Genomic DNA, 22,191 nt, shown 5'->3' on the forward strand with positions numbered 1-22,191 from the left:
TCTAGTAAGTTGCAGAAGTGGGATTCAAGCCCAGACCACACAGAAGCTCCCCCTTATCTGTGGCTTGGCTTTCCATCACCCACAGTCAACCAAGGTCCAGAAGCAAATGATGTCCCTGATGTATCATATCCCTACTTCATCTCATCATACAAGTACTGTATCATTTCATAGCATCACAGGAAGAGTGTGTACAGCACAATCTGATATTCTGAGAGAGACCGCATTCACATAGCCTTTATTATAGTTTAATATTATAATTCTTCTATTTTATTATTGTTGTTGTTGTTGTTGTTAATCTCCTACTGTGCCTAATTTATAAATTAAACTTTATCCTAGGTATGGATATACAGGAAAAAATACAGCATATGGAGGTTTCAGCACTACCCTAGGTTTCAGACATCCACTGGGGTTCTTGGAACCTACTGCTTATGCATAAAGGAGGTCTACTGTACAGAGAACATAAATTTAATACTGCTCTTAAAAAAGGCTTATAAGAGACCGAGACCTCCCCCTGCTGACTGGATATATATTTTTCTTTTGTCATAACTGAGAGCAAGGATACCAACCAGGAACTCCTGAGTCATCAACCAGCTGAGTGAGTTTTAGCAAAGCTCTCAACTCCCCCACACCTCACCCTGCTCAGCCATAAGGTTGGAAGTAAGTAGAAATCAGGTTTAAGTTCTCCTCTAACGCTAAATGTTACAACTTTGAGATTCAGATTTTTTTTTCTAAAAGCCATTTCCCTTTGTAAAGGCTCAAAGAAACATCTGCTGTTTTTTTCCCCCCAAAGTCACAAGAATGTCTCAGAAGTCAGAGAGGTTCAAACGCTGTTACTATTTTAAATATTATACAAATGTGCACTATGTGTAAGAATAACCAAATTAGGAGTAGCTGGGTGGCTCAGTCGTTAAGCGTCTGCCTTCGGCTCAGGTCATGATCCCAGAGTCCTGGGATCCTGGGATCAAGCCCCACATGGCGTTCCCTGCTTCTCCCTCTCCTACTCCCCCTGCTTGTGTTCACTCTCTATCTCTCTCTGTCAAATAAATAAAATCTTTATTAAAAAAAAAAGAATAAGTAAATTAGGACAAAACAGAAAAAAAAGGATCCTTAGCTGCAAGACACTAAAGAATTTAAAGAAAATGAGAGGAAACTGTGGCTAAAAATATCATAAGCAATTATAGTCTCATTTCTTTCATCTAGTCAAATCCTTACTAAGTTACTTCAAGGCAGACCAAACTGCTAATTATATACCAAAATATACCTAAATCTGTTATCAATATTAACAGAATGATGCCAAAATTCACAATTCTGCCACAAAGTTCCAAATAGAAGGCAAATTAATTTAAATGCTAACTTCCTTATATGTCAAATATATCTCACTAAAACGCAAGAAAAAATGCTGATTGCTTTTCACTTATCAAAACAAATGAGCCCATTAAAAAGGAATATGCACGGGTGCCTGGGTGGCTCAGTGGGTTAAGCCTCTACCTTTGGCTCAGGTCATGATCTCAGGGTCCTGGGATGGAGTCCCGCATCGGGCTCTCTGCTTGGCAGGGAGCCTGCTTCCTCCTCTCTCTCTGCCTACTTGTGATCTCTCTCTGTCAAATAAATAAATAAAATCTTTAAAAAAAAAAAAAAGGAATGTGCACATCCGGGTTAAGAAGAAAGACTGAAAAAAATTGCCTATAATTTTGACCCCCACCAAAACCACACTAAAAACACAGTACGGGGATTTTTATCATAACCTACAAGGACCAGGGGGAAAAGAAACAGACAACATCAGAATTTTGAAGCTGAAAAAGCGTCTTAGCAGATCCTACAATGCCAAATCCCAAATAGACAGGGCAAAGCTTTGTTACCCCACATAGTCCACAGAACACTCAGAGGCAGGCAGCCGGGTCTGAGGAGACGTGGCGGAGGCCGTGGAGAAACACCTGCACCTCTAGGTGTTCTCCTCTACTTCATGAGGCTGGGCAATTACTCCTCTCCCATCCCCACAAAAGTGCGAAGGTTTCGTTTCTAAAGAGGGATAAAGCAGGGAGTCGCTGGAGAGCCAGCTGAGAGTGAGAACCTTTCCTAAAACAAACGGATTCGGCGAACACCTGCGTGCAGACTGCTGAATGCCAAGACCCCCACTCTTATTCCCACCAACAGCTGCCATCTAAGCAGGAGGTCAGCACTCTACCCTGAGGAATCTGAGCAGTCCCGAAAGAAAGACCTGAAGAATCTTACCTGGGGGCCCATCCAAATGACTCTTCAGTGAAGCCCAAAATCAGTAAGCCTTACTGGACAGATCAGCGTCCAAGTCATTGCTCTAGTCTCCCATACACAATTATAAGCAGATAGCCACGGACTACCAGATATCTGAGAAAGGACTCTAAATATCAGAACACTTCTGGAAATTTCTTTCCTCTCTTTGCAATCTCTTTCTTCCAAGTGGCTGTTTTCTGTTTGTCTGTTTTAGTCTCTATCATTAATATGTTTGAGGCAATAAGAAAATATATGAATCTGTGAAACAAGAGGAGGATACTATATATATATAAGGAACATTCAAGTAAGTACTGCAAAAAAAGAGGTCTCAATAACAGGATTGGAAAATAAAGTTGAGACGGTCTCCAAGAAAGTAAGTCAAAAACTAAAAACAAAAAACAAAAACAAAAGGGCGCCTGGATGGCACAGTTGCGTAAGCATCAGACTCTTGGTTTCCACTCAGGTGGTGATCTCATTGTGGTGAGATGGAGCCCCACATCAGGCTCCACACTCAGCATGGAGTCTGCTTGAGATTTTCTCCTCCTCTCTCTCTGCTCCTTCCGCTCATATGCATTTATGCTCTTTTGCTCTAAAAACAAATAACTCTTCCAAAACAACAACAACAACAAAAACCAACCAAAAACAGAAAGATGGAAAAGAAGAAAATAAAGAAAGTTCAGAAGTTCCAACAGCCAAAAAACAGACTTCCAGAAAGAGGAAAAAGAAAAGGAGGGAGGAAAATCATCAAAGAAATCATTCACATGAATTTTCCAGAACTGAAGGATGTAAGTTGCCTGACTAAAAGAATCTATCTACACCCAGCACAAAACAACCAAACAACACAATCATGAACACGATGATTTCAGGACACTAAAAACAAAGTGAAGATTCCATAAGCTTTCAAGGAGGAAACAAAAAACAATCCAGGACAAAGGATGAGGAATCAGAAAGGCTCAGACTTCTCCAGAGCAAGAGTGGAAGCAAGCAGTTGACACAGTTAAGTATAGAGTTGTCAAAGTGAGGTTCTAATAAAGACATTCTCATTCCTGGACAATTTCCAAAATTCGACCTCACGGGCACTCTTGCTCAAGGGAATACAGGCACTGATCTAAAAAGAATAACTGAGAAAGGAGAAAACATGGGACATAGGGAACAAAAGATCCAACCCAGGAGAGAGGCAAAGAGGGAAGGGAAATCCCAAGGTAAGAGCTATGCATGCACCAGACTGAGCACAACCAGTCCAGAGGGTAGCAGTGTGGCGAAAGTGACAGGTGTGCTGATGGTAGTCAACACAGGATCCTTCCTACTCCTGGACCATCTTTCTAACTCCAGGACAGAAGGCCTAGGAGAGCAGGTCCACATTCTGATCTGTACTTGTTCATCTCACAATGTGCTGACAAAGTGCTCACTCTCTCCTCCCCTCCGTGTCCACAAAAGTGTTCTGCTTTGACCTACTTCTGTGAACAAGAGCAAGGCCATGGTCAGATCTGAATCAAAATAAAAAGCAGGCCACTCTCTCACTCAGATGATCACTCAGCAAAAGGTGTCACAGAGCTCACTTATAATCTTGATCCCTGGATCCCCCAGAAGGGGGTCCCGTGCGTTCTCGGGGGAACCCAAGACCAGACTGTGACCCAGAGACTGGTTTATCTTTGGGGAGTTTTTAATCTAACACAGGCAACATGAATTACCCTTTCCCTGTACAGCTAGAGTTGGGCTTGCTACTCTATTTCTCAAAATTATACATTGTTTAGGAAAGTATACAGGAAGTAGAAAAACTATGAAGAAAAGTCAGGGCATGATTAACATAGATGTGAGGAAGAGAGGAAATTTCAACCAGGGAGGAGCACTCAGGAGCTTCTAATGTGCTGGTAATTACTACTCAGTCTTGGAAATTATATATCTATATATCTATGTATATCTATGTATCTATATATATCTATATATACAGATAGATATAAATATATATTTATAGATTTATAATATTTAATATATAATCAAAATTATATATTAAAATAAAATTAATATAAATAAAATATAAATTATACATAAAATCTAAATTATATAATATTAAAGTATTTTTATATAATATATTAATATATACATAAATATATATAAAGATACATAGATATATGTATATATCTATATCTATATACATACACGTATATCTAGATATATATGTGTGTGTGTGTATATATATATATATATCTCATAACCAAATTAGGATATTTCCAGGAATGCAAAGTTGTCTTAACAGTCAACATATTATCTCAAAACAACAATAAAGTATATGATTAAGTTCAATATCTTAGCAAATTGGACAAGACAATTTTCATAATTGGATAAAGGATTTCTACAGAAAACTTTGAGTAAGCATTGTACTCAATAGGGAAATGGTAGGGCAAAAAAAAAACTTCCCCTCTGAGATTGTACCTGAGATAAAAATTTCACCCCAGTATCTCTACTTCTATTCAACATTATCCTGGAGGTCCTAACCAGTACAAGGTTAACCTTGTCCTAACTAGACAAGAACAAGAAATGAAAGAATGGTAATGAAAATTGACATAAAACTGACAGTATTCACAGATGATAAAGATTACATTCTTTGAAAAATACAAAAGAATTTACTGAGGCACCTTACTGGTTCAGTCAATGGAGCATGTGACTCTTGGTCTCAGGGATGTAAGTTTCAGCCCCACATTGGGTGTGGAGATTACTCAAAAGAAAATAAAATCTTTGGGGCCCTGGGTGGCTGGGTCAGTTAAGCATCTGACTCTTGATTTCAGCTCAGGTCATGATCTCAGGGTTGTAAGATCGAGCCCCACATCAGACTACAGCGGGCATGGAGCCAGCTTAAGATTCTGTCTCTCCAGGGGGCGCCTGGGTGGCTCAGTGGGTTAAAGTCTCTGCCTTCGGCTCGGGTCATGATCTCAGGGTCCTAGGATCAATCCCCACGTCAGGCTCTCTGCTCAGTGGGGAGCCCGCTTCCCCCTCTCTCTCTCTGCCTGCCTCTCTGCTTACTTGTGATCTCCCTCTCTATCAAATAAATAAATGAAGTCTTTAAAAAAAAAAAAAAAAGAAAGAAAGAAGGAAAAGATTCTGTCTCTCCATCCAGATGGCCAACAGACACATAAAAAAGTGCTCCACATCACTCGGCATCAGAGAAATACAAATCAAAACTACAGTGAGATACCATCTCACACCAGTCAGAATGGCTAAAATTAACAAGTCAGGGAATGACAGATGCTGGCGAGGATGCAGAGAAAGGGGAACCCTCCTACTGTTGGTGGGAATGCAAGCTGGTGCATCTGCTCTGGAAAACAGCATGGAGGTTCCTCAAAAAGTTGAAAACAGAGCTACCCTACAACCCAGCAATTGCACTACTGGGTATTTACCCTAAAGATACAAATGTAGTGATCCAAAGGGGCAAGTGCACCAAATGTTTATAGCAGCAATGTCCACAACAGCCAAACTATGGAAAGAGCCCAGATACCCGTCGACAGATGAATGGATAAAGATGTGGTATATATACTCAATGGAATATTACTCAATCATCAAAAAGAATTAAATCTCACAATTTGCCTGTGGATAGAACTAGATGGTATTAATGCTAAGTGAAATAAGTCAATCAGAGTAAGACTTTACCATATGATCTCTCTGATATGAGGAATTTGAGAGGCAGGACAGAGGGTTGTGGAGGGTAGGGAAGGAAAAAATGAAACAAGATGGAATCAGGAGGGAGACAAACCATAAGAGACTCTTAATCTTACAAAACAAATTGAGTGTTGCTGGAGAGGAGGGATGTGGGAGAGAGAGGGTAGCTGGGTTATGGACATTGGGTAGGGTATGTGCTATGGTGAGTGCTGGGAAATGTGTAAGCCTGATGATTCCCAGACCTGTACCCCTGGGGCAAATAATACATTATATGTTAATAAAAATTAAAAAATATATATAACCAAAGCTGTTTGAAAAATGCCATCTTGGAATAAATATAGATTCAAGGATATGAAATATAAAAATAAAAATAAAAAGATTCTGTTTCAAAAAAAAAAGATTCTGTTTCTCCCTCTCCCTCTGCCCTTCCCCTCCTTAAAAAATCTTCAAAAAATAATAAAATAAAAATTCAAAAAACATAAAACACAAAAGAATTTATAAATAAGTAGAATCAACAATAAAAAAGTAAGAGTATTGGATATAAGGTCAATATGCAGAGAACAATCATATTTCTATGTATCAGAAACAAATAAAAAAAGGATTCTTTAAAACATACCAATTTAAACCAGCAGCAAGAAACCTCAACTACCTAAGAATAAATCTAGTAAAAGATATGTGAGACCTCCATATAGAAAACTGTAAAATGTGCCCAAAACCATAAGATACCTAAGAATAAACCCTAAACAAAGAGGTAAAAGATCATGGGGTCCCTGGCTGGCTCAGTTGGTTGAGCATCTGACTCTTGGTTTCAGGCTCAGGTCATGAACTCAGGGCCCTGGATCAAGCCCCACGCTCGGTTCCACACTCAGCAGGGAGCCTGCTTGAGATTCTCTCCCTCACCCTCTGCTCCTCCACTGGCTTGCACTTCCTCTCTCTCTCTCCAAAATAAATAACATCATATCTAGAACACTTTAAAAACTCCTGTAGCTCTATAAGAAAAAGTTGACAATCCTTTTCTTGGAAGACACATAATCAATATATATATGAAGAGATGCTGAACCACGTAAGTAATCAGCAAAATGAAACTAAAAATCACACAGCCACGAAACAAACACTCACTAGAATAGTTAAAAATTTAAGACTGGCAACACCAGTACCAATTGTTAGCCACTCCATATCTGTTCTTTACCGTTTTGTTTTTTTTTTTTAATTTCCTATAGCACTTATCACTTTACCACCTTCTTACAACACATAAATAGTTATTGATTTTTAGTGAGCAGGTGGCCCAACTAGGTCAAGGAAAGTGAATTATGGAACTTTCTGGAACTATGGATAAAGAGATCTGTTCTTTGAGGTAAGGTTGCTTAATAGAAGCTGTTCTATTGGCCATTTTGGTGTTATCCAGTGTACAGGAAAGCACAGCTAAGAGATTAAATCAGTCTTAAAAAAAAAACATTTGAGGGGCACCTGGGTGGCTCAGTGGGTTAAAGCCTCTGCCTTCGGCTCAGGTCATGATCCCAGGGTCCTGGGATAGAGACCCGCATCGGCCTCTCTGCTCAGCAAGAAGCCTGCTTCCCCCTCTCTCTCTGCCTGCCTCTCTGCCTACTTGTGATCTGTCAAATAAATAAATAAAGTTAAAAAAAAAAAAAACCATTTGAGCAGCTGTATCTGATTTAGTTACCCCCGAAACCTGGAATTTTAGTTTTTTTAAAGATTTTATTTATTTATTTGACAGAGAGAGATTACAAGTAGGCAGAGAGGCAGGCAGAGAGAGAGAGGAGGAAGCAGGCTCCCTGCAGTGCAGAGAGCCCGATGTGGGACCCGATCCCAGGCCCCTGAGATCAAGACCTGAGCTGAAGGCAGCGGCTTAACCCACTGAGCCACCCAGGCGCCCCTGGAATTTTAATTATGTAAGCCAATCAATTTCCTTTTTCCCTTAAATCAGTTGTGTTTCTGTACTCATGACTGAAAGAAGATTCTTCACTATTATAATGTTATAACAACAAAAAAAAACACAATAGATTGAAAATCAGTGCATTAATCATTGAAAACTGTATTTATGGATAATTTATGTCAATGGCAAAAAAAAAAGGATACAAAAATGTTATTTAATACACTGGCTTTGGAAAAACTTTGTATAAAAAACAACTTGAGGGTACCTGGATGGCTCAGGCAGTTAAAGCATCCAACTCTTGATTTTGGCTCAGGTCACAATCTCACGGTCCTGGGATCGAGCCTCACATCAGCGGAAAGTCTGCTTGTCTCCCTCTCCCTCTAACCATCCCTCCCGCTCAAGCTTCCTCTCTTTCTCCTTCTCTCTCAAAATAAAATAAATAAATCTTAAAAAAAAAAACACTTGAATAAATATTTGGAACTATGAAAAGACTGTCTTTAGAAAATGATTTTCCTCTTCTTTTAATTTTGTATTTTCCAAAGTTTCCATAGTGTTTTATAGTTTTAACACTTTGTATTGAGATATAATTTAAACGCCATAAAATTCACCCTTTTAAACTGTAAAATTTAGCAATTTCTAGTATAGTCACAAGTTGTGTAACCATCACCATCACCTAATTACAGAACATTCTCATCATCCCAGTAAAAAACCCTGACAACCAGGAATCGACTTCCTATTTCTATGAATTTACCTCTCCTGGACATTCCAAATAGAAGCATACAAAACATGGACTTCTGTGCCTTGCTTCTTTCACTTAGTAAAATGCACTCAAGGGTCATCCATCTTGTAACATGAATCAGTACTTCATTCCTGTTTATGACAAGACTCTTCCATTATATGGATATACCTCTCTCGTTAACCCATTCATCCACTGATAGGCATGTGAGTTGTTTTCACTTTGGGGCTATTATGAATAATGCCGCTATGAACATTCATGTACAACTTTTCATGGAGACATATAACTTCAGTTCTCTAGGAGTGAGATGGCTGGTTGAGTGCATTCACTTTTTTTTTAAGTTCATTTACTTTTATAACTTGTTTTTAAAAACACAGAGAATTGTTTCTTTGCGGAAAATGTTGAACGTCAGTGCCACCAAACTCAGCCACACAAATTCCTTCTCCTGCTACAGAGAACAAGGTACTGTGTTAGAGAAGACAACCATAGGAAAAGAACAAAGACCACTAACTCTTTGACAAGTATCAGTGACCACCAGGCATTTATGAAGGAGAGCAAGCCTTAATCACATTCTTATTAAGATGTTGGGGTAGATTCATCAATCAAATAGGGCTGTAAGCTTTTAAAATTCCTGTACTTATTGACAAGGTTAAAATAAAGACAATACTTCCATGAATGTTCACATTTTTCCACCCTTTTCTCTTATCACAGTTTTCCAATGACAGCTAGATTTTATCACTTGAATTATACCACCATGTCACAAACTCAACCAGTATAAATAACTTAAATATTTACTACACTGATGCATAAAATTGTAATATTAGGAAATGATAATAATTAAGAGGACCTTCTTCTGCCTTCAGGGGAAAAAATAGTTAAATCATAAGGAAAGCAAATCACTTAAAAATCTTAACATCAGAATCAAACTCCTGGCCAAATATTTATCTTATTCTTCTCACTGTCTTGAAGCCATGAAGTAGATCTTCCTGCGCACACAGCCATGTACTTAATGAACAGTGACAGCTGTTTCTATTCTTATCATTAATGTTATTATTAATATTAAATTGGTTATACCATGGTTATCCTTAGATAGACAGTTAAATATAGGGAAAAATTTGCATTTCACAAGGCATACAGTGATCCTGCTCTTCTTATTCCCACCCCTGTTTTGAAATAAAGGGATTCTGGGGCGCTTGGGTGGCTCAGTTGGTAAAGCAACTGCCTTCGGCTCAGGTCATGATCCTGGAGTCCTGGGATCAGGTCCCACATCAGGCTCCCTGCTTGGCAGAGAGTCTGCTTCTCCCACTGACCTCTCTCTTCTCATGCTCCCTCTCTCATTCTCTCTCTCAAATAAATAAATAAAATCTTTTTAAAAAAAAGAAAGAAAGAAAGAGAGAAAGAAAGAAAGGGATTCTACCATAAACTTTGGTGTAGGAAACCAAAATATCCAGGCAGTTATATCATACATGTTCAAAATAAAAACGATCTAGTCATTTTGGTTCATTATCCACACTTACTTAGGAAATCATTATATCCCCTTTGTGTATCAACAGGAAATGACCCATTTTAATTCAAAGATTAAAATAGTTTTATATTACAACATGTTATAGAAGGGGGAGCATCACTTATGGAAAGCATTATAAGCACTGGGTCCATATAGAGTGGGGGAAAGGGGGTTTAACTGGACTTTTGTATGTCAAGTACCAAGAAGTCAACATGCATGTTGTATTTAAATGCATCACTGCCCATCACTACTACAATGAAAGCTCAGTTATTCAGTGTAAAATAGTGAAATCTAAATTCTTTAGAATTCTAAGCAAATGTATCTATGGGAATCAGACATTGAGTCCCAAAACATCTAACCTCTGGAGAAATAACCATTCAGTCAAATTCTGAGTAATGTCTACGTCATAATATAATGTATGATGAGAATGATAATTCTGATCCATTGTCCTTTCCTAATTCGACAAAAAAAAAATTTCTGTTCCATTTAGTTAAGTCTTATTGCCAAGGTGATAATTGAATTCCCGAGGTTAAGAGGCATTAATCCCATTTTCTCTGAAATATAAAACTGTGGCTGGATTTAAAGAGACAAACTCTAAAATACATAGGAAGGCTGCATTCACAAATTCGCAAATTGAATTAGGTGCTTGTGAACACATTTTTCTGAAAAGACACAAATGCCAGTCCTTTTATCAGTCAAGTAAATTTAAACCCTAAACGATGATCAGCCCCTGGTACTTATCAACCCCTGATCCCGTGCCAGCCAGACATTCCCCTCCATCTCCTTACACTGGTCCCATGTGCCCTTAGACTCTCCCATACACCCAAACTCCATGCATTTACCACTTTGTGCTTTTAACTTCTGGTACAAACGATAATAATGGGTAGATGAAAACACAGTTGAAATAAAGAAAAATCAAGGTATTTCAAAATAAAAGGGCAAAATAACAGCATTTTTACTCGACACTTCAGAATCAGAATCCATGGAAAAATATCCAATACCGACAACACACTCTAACTTTTTGCAGATAGACATATATAAATATATGCAGATGCGTATGTATATCTGCATCTGTATTCTCCTTCTCTAGCTATGTCGGACAACTGCCTGGCTCTGGAGAAAACCTTATTCAAAACCAGTCTATTCAATGACCTTCTCCCCCTCTTTCTCTATGGACCATTATATCATCATGATAATTAAGCAACATCCTGTTTGATATACATTAGATTGAAACCTTGTTTAGTAAACAGCAAGAAGAGTAATTTGGGGATAACAAACAGTGATATAATAAAACAAGAGGAAGAAAATGTGGTATTTACCTTTAATAATAAACAGAAGAATGGCATTTAAGCTATTAATTTTATTATCTGAAACTAATCAAGCCCTGAAAATTGCTTTATGAAAACAGACACATCTTAATTTGGAATTTTAAAAAACTGTAATAAGGTATCACTTTATATCTAAAATGTGACAGGGTCGGGACGCCTGGGTGGCGCAGTTGGTTAAACGACTGACTCCAGCTCAGGGCGTGATCCTGGAATCCCGGGATCGAGTCCCACATCAGGCTCCCAGCTCCATGGGGAGTCTGCTTCGCTCTCTGACCTTCTCCTCGCTCATGCTCTCTCTCACTGTCTCTCTCTCTCAAATAAATAAAATAAAATAAAATGTGACAGGGTAAAGGAACAAAGTAAGGAAACTAACTATCACGTGCACTTGAAAAGCTCTCACACGCTTTTTTATCAAAACATCATTGGTGTCTCTATTTGCCGTACCTGAACTCACTGTTCTGCCATGCTGCATGTTAATAAAGAATAAAAAAAAATGAGGACATGTTAGCAGAATAAAACTAAAACTATTGCATGGAGAATTTAAAAAATTAATTCACAAGCTCTTATATCTACTATTAAACATGGATCAGTGATTTAACATTTTTAACTCCATTAACAAACCACGCAGTTTTTAGCTATGAATGGATAACCCAAGAGATGGATTTAATTTGTTAAAATATTTTGTCCTTTTTAGATTTCAAAGCAAGTTGTAAGATCCTGTTACAAAAGTGTCCTTCTCTTAAGTCAATTCTTAATGCACTTATTAGAGTGACAAAGCATAAGAGAACAAAGATATGTCTTTTAGGTTGTGTCCGATGCAATCAAAGACATATCAAAGATATGCCTTTTAGGTTGTGTAATTTGATGCAATTCTAAAAATAAATATTTCAGTCATTATTTAGCATCAGGTAAAAACTATTGTCAAAATGAAGTACTACTTCAAACCCAAAATAGTAAAACTAAGTTTGTAACATCAGACATGTACTATACATTGCAACCGAAAAACTAGGAAACTGAACTGTTCGTAGTTCTTAGTTGTGATACCATAAGCTTCCATTTAAAGCTTTGCAATATAGCCAAAAACACGACCACTGCTCAACTCCACTAACATACCAGACACATGTGGCCAAAGGCCTGACCCGCACTCCTGCACTTACTTCGCTTCTGGGACACAGCCTGCAAGCATGCAGTCACAATGTCGCAGTTTCTCTGTACTTTGTGCAGAAGCCTGTCTTTTTGCTTCAGCTGCCGAAGTAACTTTGCCGACTGAATGCCAATTCTGTACTTTAACTCTTGAAGGATTGTCTTCAGTTCATTAGTGTCTATCAGTAAAGAAAAAGAAAGAGAAAAAGGAAGAGAAAATAAATACCCAGAGAGGGACACAAATTCCAATGTAATGCTAATCATAGGATAAACACCTAGAACACTCATTTAAACCAGGTAATTCTGGGTTCTCTCACCCAGGATTACATGTATGTATTCAGCTGAGATAGTCTTTTTATTTGTTTTTTTAAGATTTCATTTCTTTGAGACAGAGAGAGAGAAAGCAGGAGCAGGGGTGGGGCGGGACGGTGCGGGGTGGGGGGGCGGGGTAGAGGGCGAGGAAGAAGCAGACTCCCCCCACTCTCTTAAGAGGGAGTTCAATGAGGGGGCTCAATCCCACCACCCTGAGATCACAGCCTGAGCCAAAAGCATACAGTTAACCCACTGAGCTATGTAGGTGTACCCAGCTGAGATATTCTGATCAAATAAGTCACTCACTCATTTCCTGCCCTGTCACTGAAACAAATACTGTAAGGTAAATTTTATCCCTGAGACTACTTGCAACATGTAAGCAAAGACTCTTGTCATATTTAGCTCTGGTTTACCTTTCCTTGCCTGAAAATTGGCATGTATATTTTGTATCATTAAAGTTCAGCTCAGATGGTAAGCTTATAAGAATCTTTTTGGGGGGCGCCTGGGTGGCTCAATGGGTTAAAGTCTCTGCTTTCAGCTCAGGTCATGGTCCCAGGGTCCTGGAATCGAGGCCCGCCTTGGGCTCTCTGCTCAGCAGGACGCCTGCTTCTGCCTCTCTCTCTGCCTGCCTCTCTACCTACTTGTGATCTCTGTCTATCAAATAAATAAATAAAACCTTTTAAAAAAGAAAAAGAATCCTTTTGGGGCTATCACATCAATGATAAACCTAATAGCTGATAAAAAATGTTTTTAAAACCACTTAACTGTTTGTACACGATCAGTTAAAAAAGTAAATAATAGAACCACATTTTTTTAATGTAGATGAATATAGCAATATTGGTTTTGTTTTAAATATACAATCTTCCAGTAGCTTGACTATTAGGTACAACATATTAGAAACTCAGCAATTTTTCAAATGTGAGAGAAAATACATTTCCTTTCAATGGATAAAGTAAGGATAATTCCACATTCATAAAATTAGTATTAACAAAAGCTGTCTTTCCACAAGTGAAAAAAGATTTGGGGATCAGAACTATTGACAATCTTTATATGAATAATCATTACTATTGGGAGTTCTGTTTGTCACACTTTTTCTTTTAAAGAACTTATTATTTATTTGATAGAGAGACAGACAAAAAGAGCACAAATGGGGGTAGGGGGCAGAGGAAGAAGCAGGCTCCCTGCTCAGCAGGGACACAGGGCTAGATCCCAAGACCCTGGGATCAGGACCTGAGCCAAAGGCAGATGCTTAATTGACTGAGCCACCCAGACGCCCCTGTTTGTCACTTGATATTATCATTAGTCACTATAGTGTGACTGCCAGTCAGGCAAGAAGCTTCCACTCAGCTTGGCATTAGCTAGGCTCTCATTAAAGGTCCTGTGTGAGATTTGGATCCATTCATTTTTAAAGGGATTTGGAGAAACTAGTGAGGACCAGAAGAGAACAAAGGAAGTGTTCAAAAGTAAAAATAAATAAATTTTAGAGGTCAAAGAAAATGAACTTTGGGGGTCTGTATAACAGAAGTACAAGGGGGTCCTTTAACAGCAGTCTTATTTGACTACAACATGGAAAATGCATTTGATCTTAAAAAGAACTCCCTTTGGATCAAGCAACTACCTTTTTGATCTTAGGCAAGGTAGTGCTCTGAGTCTCACATTCTGCTTAGCATACAAGATTATTCTGAGAGACTAATGTGAATAGTCTTTATAAACATCAATATAAATAACACTAAAATAAGAATAAAGGAAGAGAACAAAGGCCGGTTATTTCTCTTACCTTGAGTTTAACATGGTGGTATCTAGTGGGAAGTAAGAGCATATTTAGGTTAAATGATATTTTTTGTGCTCTAAGGACAATTAAATATGGAAACAAGCTACAAGAGACCAGAGGACTCTTAGATCAAGTTCCTAGATTCTTTCCATAGAACAAAGAGTCTTTCTATCAATGTTTAAAATTTTCCTTCCAGAAAGAAAAAGGGTAGGAATATCATCATCTTGAATTTACATTATAGATTTCTTCCAACAAACGATCATTTTTAGTGACTCTTAAGGTACCTACAGCTCTGTGACTCTCTGAATTACATGTATTGTCCGAAGTAGGAAAAAATCTCCAGAGTGAGTTTAGAAATTTCTACAGTAATATCTGCTGATACATAAGCATCCTGAAGACAGAAGGAAGCTCTCCTTTATCTTTGTATGTTCTACCACATCAGACACTTTTGCTGTTAAATGAGTGTTAAATCAATGAGTAAAAGTGAGACCACCAACTGACAAGCTGTGGATGACCTCCTCTCTAAGGCATTCTGGTATATATGATAATAATAAAAATCATATCTAACATTTGTTGAGTATTTTACACACATTAACTTATGTAATTATCACCACAGCCTTCTCTCAGGTTAGGTGTTATTATTATCTCAACTTGTAAGTGAGGAAAATGAGACACAGAAAGGTTAAAAATTTTGTCCAAAGTCACATAGCTAGTAATGAACAGTGGCAGTAATGAACAGTAATGAACAGAATTCCAGCATTCTGACCTCAAAGTCCACCACCTTTATAAAAATGCTGAGAATAGAGCCAAGATTTCCTGAGAAATCATCACATCTCACATAAAGGGCCCACACATGTTAAAGATCTTTAGATCAGTGCTACAGCAAAATTCCTTAATAGAAGACTGAATTATCACACCAGTTATTTATTTGCATTATATGAAATTCTTACTGAGCACTATGTTAGCAGGGACACTTTTTGACCCTGAAAATATATCAAGTAATCTAATAAACTATAAAATTATTTATATAGGCAGCTGTTTTCACAGCTCTTTATTCTTAGTATTCTAATGATGTTCATCAATACATGGGTGTCTGTGTGTAAGACTATTAGAATATGGCACTTTTGGGGGCGCCTGGGTGGCTCAGTGGGTTAAGCCGCTGCCTTTGGCTCAGGTCATGATCTCAGGGTCCTGGGGTTGAGTCCCGCATCGGGCTCTCTGCTCAGCGGGGAGCCTGCTTCCCTCTCTCTCTCTCTGCCTGCCTCTCTGCCTACTTGTAATCCCTCTCTGTCAAATAAATAAATAAAATCTTTAAAAAAAAAAAAAGAATATGGCACTTTTGTTCATCCTAATAGGGTTGACTTAAAGGAAAGAAAAGGTTAGCAGGCAACTAACCAGGCAAGAAGACTGGAGACTTGGGAAAAAAACAGACCCTTAGAGGTCTTATGAATTAATAGAGTGGTCACTGGTTTGAAATCCACATGCAAAGCTGTACTGTTACCTCTTCTTTATAATTTAGTTTGCCAAATTTCCTTTTCCAAAAGGAAATTACCAATCCCCAGAATTTGCTCAATAATGAAAAGCAAACAGCCTTGCAAAAACAGAAAGCCAAATCATAATTCTTTTCAAAATTGACTTTGTTGGATTCTGAAAGAACTACTGCCCTGCAGAACTCTTGGCATAAACAGACACTCAGAACAGCCAAATAACTGTATCAAATAAAATGGCCCTATTCCAGGCAAAGTCCCAGGCAGAGGGAGGAAGGTGGAAGCCATTTGTAACAATCAGATGGGAAAGGGAAAAAAAAAAAAAAGGCTAGAAAGCCAAGAGGAAGTTGAAAACTGTTTACATAGATTTGAGAAAGCGGACAGATTTATTCCTTTTCTGCTGTGTGTTTCCCTCCCCAGCCCCTTCCCCACCCCTACCCGCAACTACAATCAGGAGACAGGAGGCCATTCTACAGTATCCTCTCCTTCCTCCCTCTCCTGGTAATTTAGCACAAGGACATTAATTCAAGAAATGTTATGGTGACTTAGCATCTGTTTCCCACATCCCACTTCTTTTGTAAATTGGAGTCTTGGTATACGTATAAAAAAGACAGTGTAATAACTGTGTTAGTGCCTGAAAGGCAAACTATTACGCACAGTTGACAGAGGGAAGAAATCTCAATCAGGCCGTGAGCCTCAGAGTGTGATAACAAAAGAAATACCAAATTAGCCTCTGCCCACCAAAAGGAAGGCCATTTTCAGGTCGACCTTTCCAACTGAAGGCGCTAGCAGTCAAATCCTGTGATACTGCCAACACAGTGGGGCCCTCCAGTAATCCTCCACTGTAGGGGGGTAGGGGGAATTCGCCTAGTGAGCTTCCTGAAACCAGACAGGCGGCCAGAAATGGAATTCATTCGCTCTGCTTAGAAACTGCATTATCGAGTTATTCCGCCTCACTAGTGAAACACTATCCTAGTGCGTAGCCAGGGTAGGGCGGATTAGGGGAAGGGGGGAAAAATCAGCCACAGGAGTCACCTCTCTTCTCCCGGCGCCCTCTAGGTAACTTCTGGTACACGTATCACAAACTCCAAACCTGTCCTCACAGCTGTTCTGGGGAAATCAGAAGGTGGACGGCCTCTCCCTTTGGGCCTCCACGAACACGTGACCCGGCGCTAAGGTTCCACTGGACAACTCGAGAGGGAATGGGGGTCGAGGGGCAGTAAGAACCAAGTTTGGTCTTGAATTGGTGACACTGCGGGCCCTAGCGGCAGGTCAGAGGAGACGCCGCAAACGTACTGAGCGCCCGGCGGCTCGGCCAGGTGCGCCCAGGTGAGCGCGGGGGCGCGGATGGGCGCAGCGGGCGGGGCTCCGGGCAGCCCGCGAAGCCCCCGGCCCCGGCCCCGGCGCTCACCTTTCTGCCGCAGGTACTGCCTCTGGTGCCGCTGGCTCGGCCGCTCCTGCAGCTCCTGCAGCACGCGCGAGTCGCCGGCGCTGCCGCGGCCGCCCAGGAACACGTCGGAGCCGGAAGCCTCCGTCGAGCTGTCCAGGCTGTCGCGGCGCCGCTGGCGACCCCCGGGCCCGCGGCCGGCGCCCACCGCCTCCTCCTCCTCCGCGCAGCTGTACAGCTCGGTGAGCAGCCCGCTCACCAGGGACGCCGTGCGGCTGGTCCGGCCGTCCCGCGGCTCGCCGGACTCCGGGTCCTCCTCCGCCCCCCAGGAGTCCCGAGAGCCCCGAAGCCGCTCCGCCGACGGCGTCCCTTGCAGGCACGGGGCTCCGGGCACTCCGGTAACCGCTTCCTCCTCCGCGTCCTCCGGCCCTGCCCCCGGCTCCGGGCGCCCCATCCGGCCCCCGCCTGCGGGAAGGACCTCCATGGCCCGCGGCGTGCGATAGCCCGGCTCCTGCCGCTCCTCCCGCCCTGCGGCGCCGGCCAGTTCCGGGAGGAGGCGCGGCCTATTCGGCGCCTGGGGTGCCCTCGGCCGGGCGCCGCGCCAGCGGGCCCCAAATCCCCGGGACGCCTGACCTCCCGGCTTCTGGGACCCGACCCGAGCGGCGGCCCGCAGCTCCTGGCCTGGAGGGGCGGGGTGGGGGTGCGGCCACGCCTCCGGACTCCCTAGGGACACCTGCGGCAGGTGAGGCCCCACTTCGCTCAGGAGCGCTATCCGATCCGCGTTAAGGAGGAGGATGTGGCCAGAACACACCAGGATGAAGCCTTTAGCTGGAGGGGGTAGAGCGCTCTGGCCGCCTCCACCTTCACTTTTAAGCACTTGATTAAAGTCAAAAAGAGGGCAACTCCTGCATCCGATTCAGCCACCAGCTAGAAATCAGGCCCAGAGTTCTAAATACCACGCAGTCGGCCGAGGCCAGGAGCTCCCTTCTTGGCATAGTCCGGACACAATACCCAGCTCTTCCCACCTCCCCACCTGATCTGGCGCCTTCAAGGCGCTCTTAGTTTCTGACAATAACCTTTTGGAAGAGTTGGCATATACTTGAGATTTAATAACGCTGTGAACTTTTATCCTTCAGTGAAAAGTGAAGTGCTAGATTAAGATCAACTAATTCCCAGGCATGGGACCTAACAGAATAGAGGGTTTTAGTAACTGTCCATGAGATGACCAAACCAATAAATTGACATGGCTGATTCTGACAGTAAAATCAAAAGTTTTTGTGATATCCTGAAAGATGTATCTTTATATTAGATCTCAACTCTGAGATGGCCCTCCACTGTATTTTTGTGAATTTAATAACAATTTTCAGTTTTGAGCGCTTTTTGTGTGCCAGAAACTTATCTTCGTTCTTTGCACAATTTATCCTAGTTCTCATGTTAACCCTATAAAGTGGGTAAATAGTATTTTTTTTATTGAGGTATAATTGACGTAACATTAAGTTAGCTTCAGGGGCGCCTGGGTGGCTCAGTCAGTAAAGGGTCTGCCTTCAGCTCAGGTCATGATCCCAGCGTCTTGTTATGGAGCCGGGGATGGGATGCGGCTCCTTCAGTGGGGAGCCTGCTTCTCCCTCTGCCTCTGCCTCTGCCCCTCCCGCCCAACCCCAACCCCGTTCATGCTCTCTCTCTCTCTCTTTCACTTACTCTCAAATAAAAACTTTTTTTAAAAGTTTATTTCAGGTACACAACATAACACTTCAGTATTTCAGTATATTTCCAGATGATCACCAGGACAAGCCTAGTTAACATCCCTCACCTTACATAGTTACAAAGTAAGTGCTGGGGCGCCTGGGTGGCTCAGTGGGTTGAGCCTCTGCCTTCGGCTCTGGTCATGATCTCAGGGTCCTGGGATCGAGCCCCGCATCGAGCCCCGCATCGAGCCCCGCATCGAGCCCCGCATCGAGCCCCGCATCGAGCCCCGCATCGAGCCCCGCATCGAGCCCCGCATCGAGCCCTCTGCTCTGCAGGGAGCCTGCTTCCTCCTCTCTCCCTGCCTGCCTCTCTGCCTACTTGTGATCTCTGTCAGATAAATCTAGAAAAAATCTTTAAAACAAAAAACAAAAAAAACAAAGGTAAGTGCTATTTTATTCTCACTTTTCAGATGAGGGAGCTGAGGCACAAAGAGGCTGAATTACTGCCCATCACAAAGAATAAAGTGAACTTCTCTTAAATCTTTAAGTGTCTGGTTTTCATTATGAATAAATACATATTCCTTACGAATGAGTATGTATTTGTCTATCTCCTAGCACTATTAAATATTTACTGTATTTCTAAAAAGAGCCACAATGCCCCTAGTGAACAATGGTGGTGCTGTATGTCTGTTCAGCACACTTTTTACTTTTCAAGGCACTTTCATAATAGAGCCTGACCCTACAGGTAAAAACCTGATGTCTCTTGGCACTACCACCACAATACTTGTAAACAGAGTGAGAACAATAGGACCCTTTTTGAAATTGGAGTTATTATAAGAAAAGCAAACTGTTAGTAACTTTTTCCTTAGGCATCCAGAATTTGAAATTATTCTAGAAATGTTATTTTATGGTTTTATAACTATATTAACTACTACTATATTCATTTAATTTAAAATGTATGAAATTATGAAATAGAAAAAATGAAATTATTTTGTTTTGTTTTTTGAGCTTTTTTTTTTTTTAAATTATTGTTTCCAGAATTAACTAGAGTCCTGGGAGCCTTCCTTCACATGTCAAACTTTGCAACAAGCAGGACTTGCATAAAGGGAAACACTGAAATTGGGTCACTTCCTATCTGACTTCCCAGCCCGTTCTCTAACTCCATGCAGTAAGAGATGTTATTACTAGTTTTCAGCACCTCATGCTGGGTATCTCTGTTGGGACATATGCGTGAAGAAATTAAAAGTGAACTGAAGGGGATGGTGAAAGAGACCAGTAAACACAATAGATCATTGACAATCAGCATTTCTAAATTAACTAGAACTTCAAAAATGATTTCTCATCTCCCATCAGTATCAAATCACATAAAAAGAAACTGTCAAAATAAAATATAACAAGGAAAGCAGACTCAAGATCCTTGGACATGTTGGAATGATCACCCCCCTAGTATGCACATGACCTTACCTCACCAGGGTCAAGTCTCTGCTTAAACATCATCTTCTTAGTGGGTCTAACCACCTTATTTGAAACTGTGGCTTCCCACCCTCCCTTATTCCCCCTCATTGTTTTCTTTTTTTCCGTAATATACTCCACCCTCCGATATACTATATCATCCACTGATTTATTATCTACCTTCTGCCAGTAAAATGTAAGCTCGGTAAGGCAGGAATTTTTGTCTATTTTGTTCACTGATGTGAGCCCATCAAACTAGACAAAAGACCAACCAACTACCTGCTTTCCTATGAAAAGTGATTCTCATTAAAAAGAATCTTAGAAGTACTCTTAGCAAAGAGCAGCCCATTTTTGGATCTTACATTACAGCTACTTGGTGACTGGAGGGCCCAAGTGAGTTCCCTGAACAACTGAAGCCAATTAATTGGGTATAGGAGAAAACTACTGGTCTCACAGATTATGATTTCAAACTGATCATGATTAAAGATAATAGTTAAAATTAAATTTACTATGGCCAATTATGCTACTGATAATAATCAGTATTCCAACTTGTTTAGAACCTGAGTTTTTTTTTTTAAAGATTTTATTTATTTATTTGACAGAGAGAGATCACAAGTAGGCAGAGAGGCAGGCAGAGAGAGAGAGGAGGAAGCAGGCTCCCCGCCGAGCAGAGAGCCCGATGCGGGACTCCATCCCAGGACCCTGAGATCATGACCTGAGCCAAAGGTAGCGGCTTAACGCACTGAGCCACCCAGGCCCCCTAGAACCTGAGTTTTTTTTTTTTTTAAGATTTTTTATTTTATTTATTTGACAGAGAGAAATCACAAGTAGGCAGAGAGGCAGGCAGAGAGAGAGAGAGGGAAGCAGGCTCCCCGCTGAGCAGAGAGCCCGATGCGGGACTCGATCCCAGGACCCTGAGATCATGACCTGAGCCGAAGGCAGCGGCTTAACCCACTGAGCCACCCAGAACCTGAGTTTTAATAGTTAAATAATTATACTCATTATTTTACACCAGGTACAAGGTCTAGTGATGCATTATATTTACAAGCAGCTAAGAAGCATCTATCTCTGGGGCGCCTGGGTGGCTCAGTGGGTTAAGCCGCTGCCTTCGGCTCAGGTCATGATCTCAGGGTCCTGGGATCGAGTCCCGCATCGGGCTCTCTGCTCAGCGGGGAGCCTGCTTCCCTCTCTCTCTCTGCCTGCCTCTCTGCCTACTTGTGATTTCTCTCTGTCAAATAAATAAATAATCTTTAAAAAAAAAAAAAAAAGAAGCATCTATCTCTAAGTTGAGTGCAACTTACTAAAACCTACAGGGTGCAATTTATGTGACTCTAGCGCACAAGCTGCAGGCTGTGAACATTTAAATTATTTCCAAACAGGTATCAGGGTCTTGACAATAACCTTCTGATACCCATCACTTAAAACTACCTAACAAGAGATGCCTGGGTGGCTCAGTCCTCTAAACAGCTGCCTTAAGCTCAGGTCATGATCCCAGCTTCCTGGGATTGAGTTTCACATTGGGCCCTTTGCTCAGCAGGGAGCCTGCTTCTCCCTCTCCTTGCTTGTGCTCTCTCTCTCCCTCTCCTAT

General features: G+C 41.1%; 1 protein-coding gene across 1 annotated transcript in view; it reads right to left on the reverse strand.

Moving 5' to 3' along the window:
- Positions 1-17,950, reverse strand: part of TBC1D30 (TBC1 domain family member 30) — an 83,544-nt gene extending 65,594 nt beyond the window's left edge. Inside the window, exons 1-2 of the mRNA XM_044227579.1 lie at positions 17,491-17,950; positions 12,524-12,688 (exon numbers count right to left, since the gene is read on the reverse strand). Of these exons, the coding sequence (XP_044083514.1) occupies positions 12,524-12,688; positions 17,491-17,950 (625 nt within the window). The remainder of the gene's footprint in view (positions 1-12,523; positions 12,689-17,490) is intronic.
- Between the last annotated feature and the right edge of the window lie 4,241 nt (positions 17,951-22,191).

The sequence above is a fragment of the Neovison vison genome, chromosome 12, assembly GCF_020171115.1.
Source record: "Neovison vison isolate M4711 chromosome 12, ASM_NN_V1, whole genome shotgun sequence".
Classification (NCBI taxonomy): domain Eukaryota; kingdom Metazoa; phylum Chordata; class Mammalia; order Carnivora; family Mustelidae; genus Neogale; species Neogale vison.